The following is a 12,198-nucleotide window of genomic DNA, read 5'->3' as shown; positions in this document are numbered from 1 at the left end:
AATGAAAAGAGAAGGTGGGAGAGTTAGTACAATGGTACAATGCTAGGGCAGTCTGGTTCCTTAATCCATGGGACTCTCTGAGAAGACTTTTGGAACTGACTATGGAAGGAACAAAGCAAAGAAACATTTCTGTCAGCTGCTTTTCAAGAGTTGTTTTACTTCCAGATTGTGCTCCAGGAGTGCTAAGTATTTCTTGTGGGGTTCCACATTCTGGTATTAGAAAAGTCCTAGGGCAGGCAGCAAGAAGTATACTGTAAGTATCCAAGTATACAAGTATCCAAGTAACCTGATGTCAGGTTACGTTATGTGATGCTTCCAGGCCTATTCAGAACTGGTTGCTGATGGTAGCTGGAATAAGAGATGAAACAGAGGATTTAAGTGAAGGACTAATTGTGTCCATTACAGAAACATAATACTTGAAATACATGTAAATGCAAAATTTGTTATACAGTGATATTGGGTGCATTAATTATTATGTATAGAAATATTGCTGGGTTTCAGATGTTTCCATAGTAGATAGTGAAACAAGATTCCTGGCTGGGTGCGGTGGCTCACGCCTGTAATCACAGCACTTTGGGAGACCGGGGTGGGTGGATCATTTGAGGTCAGGAGTTCGAGACCAGCCTGGCCAACATGATGAAACCACGTCTCTACTAAAAATACAAAAACAGAGTCGGGTGTGGTGGCGCATGCCTGTAATCCTAGCTGCTCGGGAGGTTGAGGCATGAGAATCGCTTGAACCCAGGAGGCAGAAGTTGCAGTGAGCCGATATCGTGCCACTGCACTCCAGCCTGGGTGACAGTGAGACCCTGTCTCAAAAAGAAAAAAAAAAAAGATTCCTATTTCTTTTTCAGCGGCAAGATAGGTAGAGTTTTTTTGTTTGTTTGTTTGCTTTTTTGTTTTTTTGTTTTAATTTAAGAGACTTCACATGTATTTTCTCATTTAAGCCTTGTGGCCGCTTCGAGGTAGGTTTAATTAATCTATATAGATAGGTAGATAGATAGATAGATAAGGCTATTGCACAGAGAAGTAACCTGCCCAATTAATAAGTTGCAGAGTAAGACCTATCTTTCTCCAAGAAGCTGTGTTTCTCCCCTGTTATTGAAGGCTATATAATTATATTAGGCCTCCAAGGCCTCCAATCTGTAAGCCTAAACCTTTCAACTAGTTTTTTATTCTAAAGGTCATTTGTATGTATGCCTCTGATCCACTAGAGGTCAGTATTGGGTTGAGAAAGTCAGGAGCCTTTAGCTTTTGATTCATATTATTTTTAATTCTCTGAGTCTTATTGCTAGGTAGCCCTGGAAGTTGTATTCCACAAGAAATGTTTATTTAATGGCATGTGTAAGATGCCTCATAGACACACTTTGACAGTTTTAGAAGTGTTAATAGTGAATTAGTTTGACAGTCCAGGTTAGGTCATGCTTGTGGGTTCTCCCCTAACTTCTAATGGGTAGAAAAGCACTCAAGTAAAGTCTTCTATAAATTTTTACTGGGCCAAATCTCATTTTCACATGGATTCCCTTTTGTTACCTGTTCTTTTTATATAATAAATTTCTAAATTTACTATGTGTATGTCACTTTCTGGACTTGGGGCAGTCTAAGAATGGTAAAGTGTTTTTCTTATCCTGAAAGAGTTATATACACTGAGGTGCTTGACTGTCATTTTCACCTGGATACTCAACAGGTTTATGGCACTCCTCTTTTTTTTATCCTGCATTCAACTTACTATTTTCATGGTTCCTATTGCTTGGAATGGCCCTACTGTCTAGTCATCAAGGCCAGAATACTTGGAGTTATTCTTATTTCCTTCTTCTCTTCTATGTACCACATTTAAGTCAGTTAATTCTGTTACTTTTGCTTCTTATAATCTGTTGCTACCTTTATTCAAGTTCTCATAATGTTATTTGGACTGTTTTAGTGATCTATATTAGATTTCCTGTTTCCAGTCTTTGTCTTTTCTCAGTTGACCACTCCCCTACTTCTTGAGGGTTTGTCTGAATTGTAAAGCTGATCCCATTATTTGCCTGCTTACATTCTTTTATTGTTTCTCTAACATTGAAAATGCTTTATATAACATCTTTAACTTTATCTCCTCTTATTGCTTTATAAACTATAGTCTAATTATACAAAGTTACTTGCCGTTTCCTGAGTGGATAATATTTTTTTCATACATAGTCCTTTCTCATGCTGCTTCATTCTTTTGGAATGGTTACTCTTTCCATTTATCTCTGAAAAAGCATATTTATCTTTTATTTATTGATTTGCTTCCTGTAATAGTATGATGTGAGATTCAGGGGTCAGGGTCTCCATCTTATTTGTATCACCAGTGTGCAACACAATGCTTGGTACCATGTGGACATTTAACATGTGTTTGACTGAAGGTAGGAGTACAGAGAAAAAACATCATGAGTTAGGGCAGTGAGAAATGGCTTTCTAAAGGAAGAAGAATCTTACTTGGGTTTTGTAGGAAGGGTTAGATTGAGGCAACGAAAGGTAATCAGGTAGAGAAATGGCATAACTAAGGATATAGAAGTGGAAATTTACCCAGCGTATTAGGAGGTAGAGTCTTACCCAATTGGAAGATTCATCTTGGAGGGTATTGGGTAAGTACATTGGAAAATTAGGTTTAGCTTCCATTATGGTGGAATCTAAGTGATAGATTATGAAGTTTAAACTTGTTTAAATCCCTCTGCCCCTGCCCCAATTTCCCTTATATCTAATTGACATGAGAACAAATGTGGTTTAAGAAGAGCCTGGATGCATTAGGTAGGGGGATTGTAATAGGAAGGTGATGAGTTCCATTTTAGGTATGATGGAAATGAGGCAATGGTGGAACACACATTAGTAGTAGGAAACGGGACATGTGCTACTGGATTTTGGGAGAGTAGAAAGAGTGGTTTGAGGGATAATGGTTTGAGGAATAAACCTTGCTCAATTTCTCTATATTAGGAAATCAGAGAAGAATATATATGAAGTACTCTTGAGAAAGAGGTGGTAAAGTGTGTAAAAATTACTTACAAATAGAATGAATAACTAAGAAAATGAAAACACCTAAATGCTTTCTCAGATCTAGTTGCTGTTTGTATTCCTTGTACCCCTCTCCCTCTACTCCAGCCCAGTCAGCAGAAGTCAGTCAGCTGCTTCTTTGCCACGTTATTATAATGGTTGTCTCTGGAGGGATAGAATCAATGGTCTTGATGAAACAGCATAGCATATTAGAAAAGATCTCTGAAGGGCTTTTTCTTTTTTTTATTTTCATGGACTTCAAGGTCATATTTTCATTTATATATATATAATATGTAGTTATGTATTTATATCAGTATTTAGTCTTCACCACCTCTTGCCAGTACCATAACATACATTTTGAATAGATGATAACTTTCATTTGTTCATTGCTTTTGAAACACTGACAATATTTTATTGATTGTGAAGGAAATATAATTAACTTGGGATTCAATAAAATATGAGTTACTTATGAATGCGTTTGGTTTTGCTGTACTGAAAGAGGATAGAGTTAAGCGAGCAAATGATCACTCTCTAGGTGAGAGCTTGCTTTTTTAAAATATGAAAGTTTTAAAGAAAGTTGTACCTTCCTTTGTGCCCCTGGAGTCCTTGATCCCTTTTTGTATATTTTGCATTGGAAGTAAGTGGGGAAGAACATCTTATTTTTGAGAAAAATAGAATATTCTATTTAATTTGGTTTCTGAAAGGCTTGGAGGATATTGTGTCTTATGTACAAACCTAAATTAAATGATTTGGGGTACTTCTTGATCTCAGTTTGTTACTGAAGCCATGTATTTATGTAAATCTAACCAAAATATCAATGGGTGATATGCAGAGAAACAAGTATGTCCATTGATTCAAATCTCTGGAATGTAGATTCTTTTCATTTTCTTGGCAGAAACTAGTTCACATAGTTGAAGTTTTTCTCTGCCTTGTTATAATTGTCTCATTTCACTATGCCTGGACTAACTTCTTATACTTTATATTTATCTTCATTTCATTAACCTTATACAGAAGATTGGAGACTGATTTTTCTCCTGAACTAATTTCTATTTGCCACTGAGGAGAAATATCTTATATTGATTAAGAAATGTATACTTTCAGAGGTCACATTCTTAAGCTTTATATCTTGGGGTAATACCAAATATTACATTAAAAGAAAGAAAAAAGGAAAGTTCCCTTGGGAAATGTTTTTGGAACATGCTGGATTAAACCAAATTAAATAAGTTTCTTTAAAATAGGACCTCTCCCAGCTTTTGTTCTGTTAGTGTGCATTGCGTATCTATAAGAGGGCTTATGGGATGCAGTGTTTCCTGTTGATTTGACCACAACTCATTTTTGGGAAACATTTTGATCATGCTTTGAGGGACTGTTGGTGTAGTGGAAATGTCACTAATTTGAAATTTAGAAGACCATACTTTGAGCTTCTGATTTACCACTCACTTGCCTTGTGACTTCAAACAAATCCTTTGTTTTCTAGCCTCATTTTCCTGAGTGGCAATTAAGGTAACTTCTAGCTCTAATAATGTGTGGTTTAATGCTTCTGTTGTTGACTCTGGATAGTCCCACTTTCTACCTCTCTGTATCTGTTGAAACCATGCCACCATATCAGTCTATTTTTTTTTAAGCTGAAGGGATTACACTACCTTTTCTGGGGTTCAGAAGAAAAAACCCTTTAAAACCCTGCTTTCCGCAGATCACAGTCATGGAATCCTATTCAATTACTTAGTTCAAATCACTTTCTGAAGATAATTCATTCTCCTGATTATATTTCATTGGTCTCTTATATCCACATAACTGTTTTTAACAGTATCTTAAGCCTGAATGTATTAAAATTAATTCTAAGCTCCCACCCTTTTCCTTCAACCATTATGGTCTCAATATGGTATTTTCTTGTCAGAGATAAATAGTGGGCACTAATCTCCTGGCCTACTAAGGCAAAACTGGATAGATTTCTTTTTGTGATGATTTAATGGATATATTTGAAAAGTCTTATGATAATATTGACTGATTATCTGTTTTCTGTGTTAACTTGGAAAATGAGTTAAAATACGATAGCTGCAGGGTTATAAAGGTATACATCAATGTGTTTGGCTTTATATCTGATACTAAAACTTTATGTACTAAGGCCTTTTGTTGTAGTAGTTTCTTTAAGATATCAATTTGTTCAAAATTCAGAAGTTTGTGGAAAGCTTAATTAAGTTTTGTTTCTTTTCTTTTTTCTTTCTTTCTCTCTCCCTGCCCCCACCTTTTTGGTGTGTTTGTGTGTTCTTCTCTATCCTAGGCCCAGCAGCAAAGAAACCTGGATAACATCGTCTTGCAACAACCCAGAATAGGTAGCAAGAGGAAATCTAAGAAAGATGCATATATAATCTTTGATACAGAGATAGAAAGCACTAGTCCTAAGTCTGAACAGGATTCAGGAATTCTGGATGTTGAAGACGAGGAAGATGATGAAGAGGTAACTAACATTTGATGCGGGGAAGTGAGACTATTTTTAAGCTTAAATAGTATGTTTGAGATGTGATGAAGAGTTTATCCATATAATGTAGTTTATATGATCTTCTGGATATTGAGTACCATTTTGAATACAAATAAGACTTAATATAAGGAAATTGAAGATACACTAAGATAATTTAGATCCTGATTCTTTTTTGAGAATTTAAATTTTAAATTCACTCCTCTATTTTGAAAAGTTTCAGGGTTTTTAAATTCTGTACTGACTGGGAACTACATTAAGGGAAGAGTAGAGTTTACCTACCTAGAGACAGAAGGTCTAGGTGACCTCCGCTGAAACTGCAACAGTTACTGGAGACAAACAAAAAAAATGTTACTTCAATAGCTGAGGAGTGAACAAATAGATTCTTTACCTTGAGAAATGGCTCAGATGGAAAATACACAAAGATTCCAGAAAGTTGAGAGTGCATTTCTGGAGGAAATAAACATATGAGTGATTACAGGGTAACTGGGAATTTTGTGACATATTCATAACCTCATAGATTAGTTCTGTGTCACTGTCAGGGAAGAATAAGATTAAGTGCCTTAACTAGTACATATTTTTATATCTTTCTTTGTTGTTAGAAGGATGTTTAATGTGTTTTTTAAAATAAAACTATTATGACCTTTGAGATTTCCTGTTAAATATTTTTTTCTAAATATTTATCATTTGCATTAACTGGATGTCTCTTTGTGAGTGTGGTGTTTAGGAGCATGAGCTTTAGAGTCAGACAGACTGTGTTCAAATCCTGGTTCTGCCACTTAAGTTTTAAAAAATTCTTAATAATCATATCATTTACTTTTAAAATGGCCACTGACATGTGTAAGGAATCATTTACTCCTGTACTCAGTAGCCTTTTTTTTTAAGTGCTTGCTTCCTTTCTCCAGATCAAACTGGATTCACTACTTCTTCCCCGTACTTGTCTCCTGTTATACCGTTACTACTCTCTTGCTTTTCTCTCTTTCCCAAAACTTGTCCTAATTTTGTAATCTTGGATAAACTGTTTAATCGTTAAGCTGAGTGTCTTCACCTATTAAGTACAGGCGGTAGTCTCTACCCCATAGGATTTCACAAATCCTTGCTCCTTAAAGGGTGGTGAGGAAACATTGGTTTCTGTTCTATCTTCATTACTCTTCCTTGCTGTCTTCTGTTATGTATCTCTATTGTCATTATGCCTGCCTCTATTATTATTCCTCTTTGACTTCAAAAGGTGAATTGGCAATGTTTAAACTGTTACTGTTTGAGCTGAAAAACAAATAAAGATGTTATTTTTATGTCTACAACCTTAGCATTTAAGTTTGATAGAACATCTCAGGAGCTATCATAAGAATGTAAACTACTGCATTCTTTTTTTAAAATTAAATTAAATTTAATTAAATTTGTTTTTTTTTTTTGAGACAGAGTCTCACTCCGTTGCCCAGGCTGGAATGCAGTGGCTTGATCTCGGCTCACTGTAAGCTCTGCCTCCTGGGTTCATGCCATTCTCCTGCCTCAGCCTACCCAGAAGTTGAGACTACAGGCACTCGTCACCATGCCCAGCTAATTTTTTGTATTTTTTAGTGGAGATGGGGTTTCACTGTGTTAGCCAGGATGGCCTCGATCTCCTGACTTCGTGATCCACCCACCTCGGACTCCTAAAGTGCTGGGATTACAGGCGTGAGCCACCATGCTTGGCTGTAAACTACATTCTTTTATATAAGTTTCATTATTGAGGGGACACACTTCTGCTATCGAAGTGAATCATTTTATTTATCATTTTTAAAGTTTATATTTTACTAGGATATGTTTATTATGTAAATGAAGTACATTAATAGTTAACAAAGCTTGAAAGTTTCATCCTATCCCTACTGCACATGGGTTGCAAGAACTCTTACTAGCTCTTAATAGAGCTAAGAAGTCTTTTGAGTATTATCTGTTAGACCACTTTAAACTAAAATGAACCAACTATTGGCCTAATGACTCATGGAGATAGAAAGAGATAGAGGGGACTTTATTCCCCTGAATATTTTCTAACATTCTCCCTACTTGCCTGGAATGACTGGTGTGTTAGGATGTGGATTCACCCTGGAGGACAAACTTTCAGATATTAGATTCCATCACAGATGATCAGTCACAGTAGTAGCACAATAAAGCATCAGTCTCAAGAAGCACCAACTAACTCCTTTAACCTACATTTTGCGTGCCCATGAAGAAGATGAAATTCTGTCGGATACTGTGGCTTATGGGTTAGACATAGTCTATGCCCTTGGATCGTATAGTACCTGAAGAGATGGTTAGATGATAAGATAAAAAAAAAAATATATACACAGTTCTTATATATCATTGAAACTGTGATATATAAAAGGAAACCAATCTTTATAATGGACCCATTGAAGATCCTGGGTAAGTTCCTTTTAATTTCTGTGCCATGCTCCTTCTTTGCTTTGTCCTGTGAGGTCCAGAGAAGATGAAGAAAATGAGACTAGTAAAATGTGTGGGAGGTTTCTCATAAAAGTAGTACTGTAAGAATGTACTTGGAAGTTAATATTTTTAAATGGTTCCATATCTCAAATCAAACAATTCGTATTAAAGATTTGCTGATTGAGCTCTTAAAACAAAAATTTGGCACTTCACTGTCATCTAATGGCATTCTATCTTAAAAAAATTCTACCTTATATTTATTTACTTCTCAGTTTGAATCTTCTTCAAGTGCACATTCTTAATCTCAAACCTCATGTAGAGAATTATTTATTTAGATGTTTCCAAACTGGTTTCTTGGCATAGTTCTTGCATGGTGTGAATAAATTCTTCAGATAAGGTCTTTCGTGACCCACTGTGACGTTCTGACCTTCATTCTTGTCATTCTTCAACAGACCTCATTGAGAACAGCATAGTTTTTGGAATATTGTGACTTTTAATCTGTAAGCATGGTAACCGTGGCATAGAATCCTGTATGGCAGTCATTCTTAATCTGTTTGGGGTCATGTATTACTTTGAAAGTTTGGTAAAAATATATGGAGTCATTTCCCGGTAAAATGTACATATATGCTGTCACAAAAAGTTTTGCATGACATTTCAGGGAGTTTGTGGAATTCATTTTACCCCTAGGACCCAACTTAAGAACTGTGTTGTAGAACCGTGTTTCTTGAAATTTAACGTGCATAGGAATCACCTGGGAAGCATATTGAAATGTAGATTGTGATTATACAGATTGAGAATGAGTCCAAGTCTGCATTTTTTAACAAGGTCCCTGATGAGGATGGAGCTCCTGGTGCCTGGAGCCCTAGAACATAAACATATTTCTATGTTGTAATGGTAGCCCTAGCAAATTAATACATCCCATTACTTCAAAATTACTGCAGCACAACAATAATCAAGACATCTCAGAAGGCTTTCTATTACATGGCATTTGTATTTACATTAACAATTCCCTCCTGTTGATTCTATACTTCAAAAGAGACACCAAAATCTGGAGAGAGAAATCTGACATGAATTATTTGGTCAACAAATACTTATGTGACCCATACTCTATGACCAGTGGTGTGGATGACATGGTTACTACTGTTCCTTAACAGTTGGCAAATAAATTAAGTTGGCTGCAGAATGGGCGATTTAAACAAAAATCTGTTTTCTCACATTTCTGGAGGCTGGCTGTCCAAGATCAAGGTTCCACCAGGGTTAGTTTCTCCTAAGGCCTCTCTCCTTGGCTTGCAGATAGCTGCCTTCTAGCCATATCCTTATACAGTTTTTTTCTTTGCTTACATCTCCTTTTATAAGGTGTGTCTTCCTCTTTTTGTAAGGATACCAGTCGTATTGAATTAAAACCCATTCTTATGATCTCATTTAACTTTAATTACCTCTTTAAAGGCCCAGTCTCCAAATACAGTCACATTGGGACTAAGGACTTCAACACAGGAATTTGCGGAGGAGACACAATTATAGTCATAACACAATTTAGTCATAACAGAGGGTGTTTGGAAAGTATACAAAAAAGATTTGTTTTTAGAATGTATAAGCTTTTTTCTTTGTGATATTAGGGCAAATTATGTAATTTTTCTAAGCATCCCTTTTCTCACCTGTGAAATAGTGACAATAATTATGTCAAATTACTTGTAAAAAATTGTGGTTGTGATATTTGACCCAAATTTTAAAATATTGATTGTAAAACTTTCCATTGACAGGAAGGTAACAGAAAATGAGGATCATTCCTCGATAAGCTAAAGGCTACTTTAGAAGTTTAGAGTTTAAACTTAAACTTAAATAAAGGCTGCCTTTACAAGTTTAGAGTTTAAACTAGAGGTTGCAGATTGGCAACCTATGGGCCAGAAACAGCTTGCATACTGGTTGTTGGGCTACACAATGCTTAAGAATTTTTAAATTAGTCGCCAACTTCTACAGGTCAATTAGATTCACATAAAAATCTAGATTTCTAATTTAGTTTTTTTCTAAGCATGGTAGTAATAGACTGGCCTTGAGTAGCAATGTTGCCATCAGGGATATGGTTTAAATGTGATGACAAAAATATAATACTGCTTATATTGAGTGTCTATCCAAAAAAAATAGCAAAATAAAAAACAGACTGACAGGGCCACACTAATGTGAAAAAAAATAATGTGCTTTGTAAGAATAAATAATAGTCCTTGATATTTCATATACAAAGTATGTCTATTAAGAGAATATGATTTAAAATTGCCAGCATCCATCTCTTAATCGCAATACCCATTGATACCTGTAGGCTTTGAATTTTAAACTTCTATTCTTAATGAAAGCTGGCCTATTAAGGACATATGCAATCAAAAGAAAAGTAGGTGCCCATATATATAATGAAATACCAAAAGGGCAATTTAGAAGGTTGAATGAAAACGTTATGACATGCTTTAGACATTCTGTTTTGGTTTTCTTATTCCCAGTCTTTGCTCTTTTAGGTCTATCCATTGGTAAAGATATATTATGACTCACATCAACTCAAGGTTTTTTTCTTTCTTTCTTTTTTTTTTTTTTGGTTGTGGTGATAGTGTAAATGCCCTGTTATTTTGAAATCATTTGCCTCAATTATAAGCTTCGACCTCTCTTTTCAGGTCTTGTAGAATTTCTCTTTTATAGTCTCATTGATTATTCAAGAACTTTACCTTGCACTAAGTTGCTAGTAATTGCAACTGTGGAATATGATCCTTTACCCCCTTCTTCTTGCCTAGAATGCCTTATTCTACTTTTATCTGAAGGACCCCTCAATTTTACTTCTTCTGTAATACATTCTTTAAAAAAGTTTCTTTTACTTTTGAAGAAGTTTGCATCTTCAGAAAAGTTACACAGGTGGTATCCATATATGCTTCACTTAAATAGTTCACTTATTAAAACTTGACACGTCCTCTCTCTCTCTCAAAAATTTGATTTTGAAAGAATAGGGGTGTGTGTGTGTGTGTGTCTGTGTGTGTTTGTGTGTATGTGTATGTTTCTTTTCTCTCCCAAAACTGAGCCATTTGGAAGAAAGTGGCATGCATCATTCATAATATTTGGAACTCCAAATACTGTAATCTGTGTTTCCTGACAATGACGTTCTTCTATATACATACAATACAGTGATTACATCAGGAAATTTCACATTGATGGTAACACTGCCACTTAATATACAACCTTTATACAAATATCTCCAGTTGTTCCAATAATGTTCTTTCTAGCAGATTTTTTTTCCTTCATTTTTTTCCTTGCAGCCACATCCAGACAAATTTTACACATTAATTTTTACATCTTTTTAGTCTCCCTTAATATCCATCTGTTTAGGTACATCTCGTTATATCCTCATGACTAGAATCAGGTTAATCATTTTTGGCAGGAATATTACAAAGGTAATATTAAGTTCTTTTCATTGCATCACATCTGGAGGCACATATTGGTTAAGATGGTGTTCACTAGATTTCTTGACCATAAAGGTACCCATCCTTCTTTGTAATTAGTAATGCATTAGACCATGTGACTATCCTGTTCCCTAACAACTTGTCACCCAGTGGTTTTAGAATTCATTGATGCCACTTTCCGGAATCATATGTTGCCATGGTTGTTATAAGATATTGTGATTTCCTATTTTTATCATTTCTTTCACATTTATTAGTCAGCATTCTTCTATAAAAAACTTTCCTTTTCTCGCCTTATTTTTTGTAGTGTCAGTATGGGCACATGGATAATCATTTTATATACAATGTGTTATATTCCATCTTGTCTTTCATTTTCATTTTCCACTTGTTCCAAATTATCCATCCAGTTTTTGAGCTCTGCTCTTTAATTTCTCTTCTTTTCCACAAGAAACCCCAGGTTCTGCCCCAGCCCTGGCATCAGCCGTTTCTTCAGAGAGGTCTAATTTTGTTCACTGGAAAATGATATTTAGAAGCTAACATGGGTATTAGGTATACCCCTTTTGTGGACAGAGCTAAGAAATACACCTGCTACATTAATGTGTAGACTTAAAAAAATAAATCATGAGTTAAAGCTAATACTTCTAAAGCTAATATTAGAACTTACTTCTAATTCCAATCTAATGTAATAAGTTTTTTCTGTCATTCTATACTTGTATTTGCAAATATTCTGGTTTCCAGAGTATCAGTATATTTACTCTTTTGGATAATTATATAATACCCAGAAAATAGTTGCAGAGTTATTATGCAAATGTCACTAAAAGCAATAAAGTTATTAAGTTCAAGATTTCTTCACAGTTCTTTTAA

At 35.2% G+C, this 12,198-nt stretch overlaps 1 protein-coding gene across 5 annotated transcripts in view; it reads left to right on the top strand.

Annotated features, from left to right (window-relative positions):
• EXOC6B (exocyst complex component 6B) overlaps nucleotides 1-12,198 on the top strand; it is a 703,452-nt gene that overhangs the window by 269,901 nt on the left and 421,353 nt on the right. For 4 of the 5 annotated variants that reach the window (XM_007970248.3, XM_007970245.3, XM_073023070.1 and 1 more), the window contains one exon: nucleotides 5,291-5,467. The exons of the other annotated variant lie outside the window; for it this stretch is intronic. In XM_007970248.3, coding sequence (XP_007968439.1) covers nucleotides 5,291-5,467 — 177 coding nt within the window. The remainder of the gene's footprint in view (nucleotides 1-5,290; nucleotides 5,468-12,198) is intronic. 5 annotated transcript variants of the gene reach the window in all.

Source organism: Chlorocebus sabaeus, chromosome 14 (genome assembly GCF_047675955.1).
Source record: "Chlorocebus sabaeus isolate Y175 chromosome 14, mChlSab1.0.hap1, whole genome shotgun sequence".
Taxonomy (NCBI): domain Eukaryota; kingdom Metazoa; phylum Chordata; class Mammalia; order Primates; family Cercopithecidae; genus Chlorocebus; species Chlorocebus sabaeus.
Note: the sequence above shows the minus strand (reverse complement) of the source record. Positions and strands in the feature narration are given on the sequence as shown.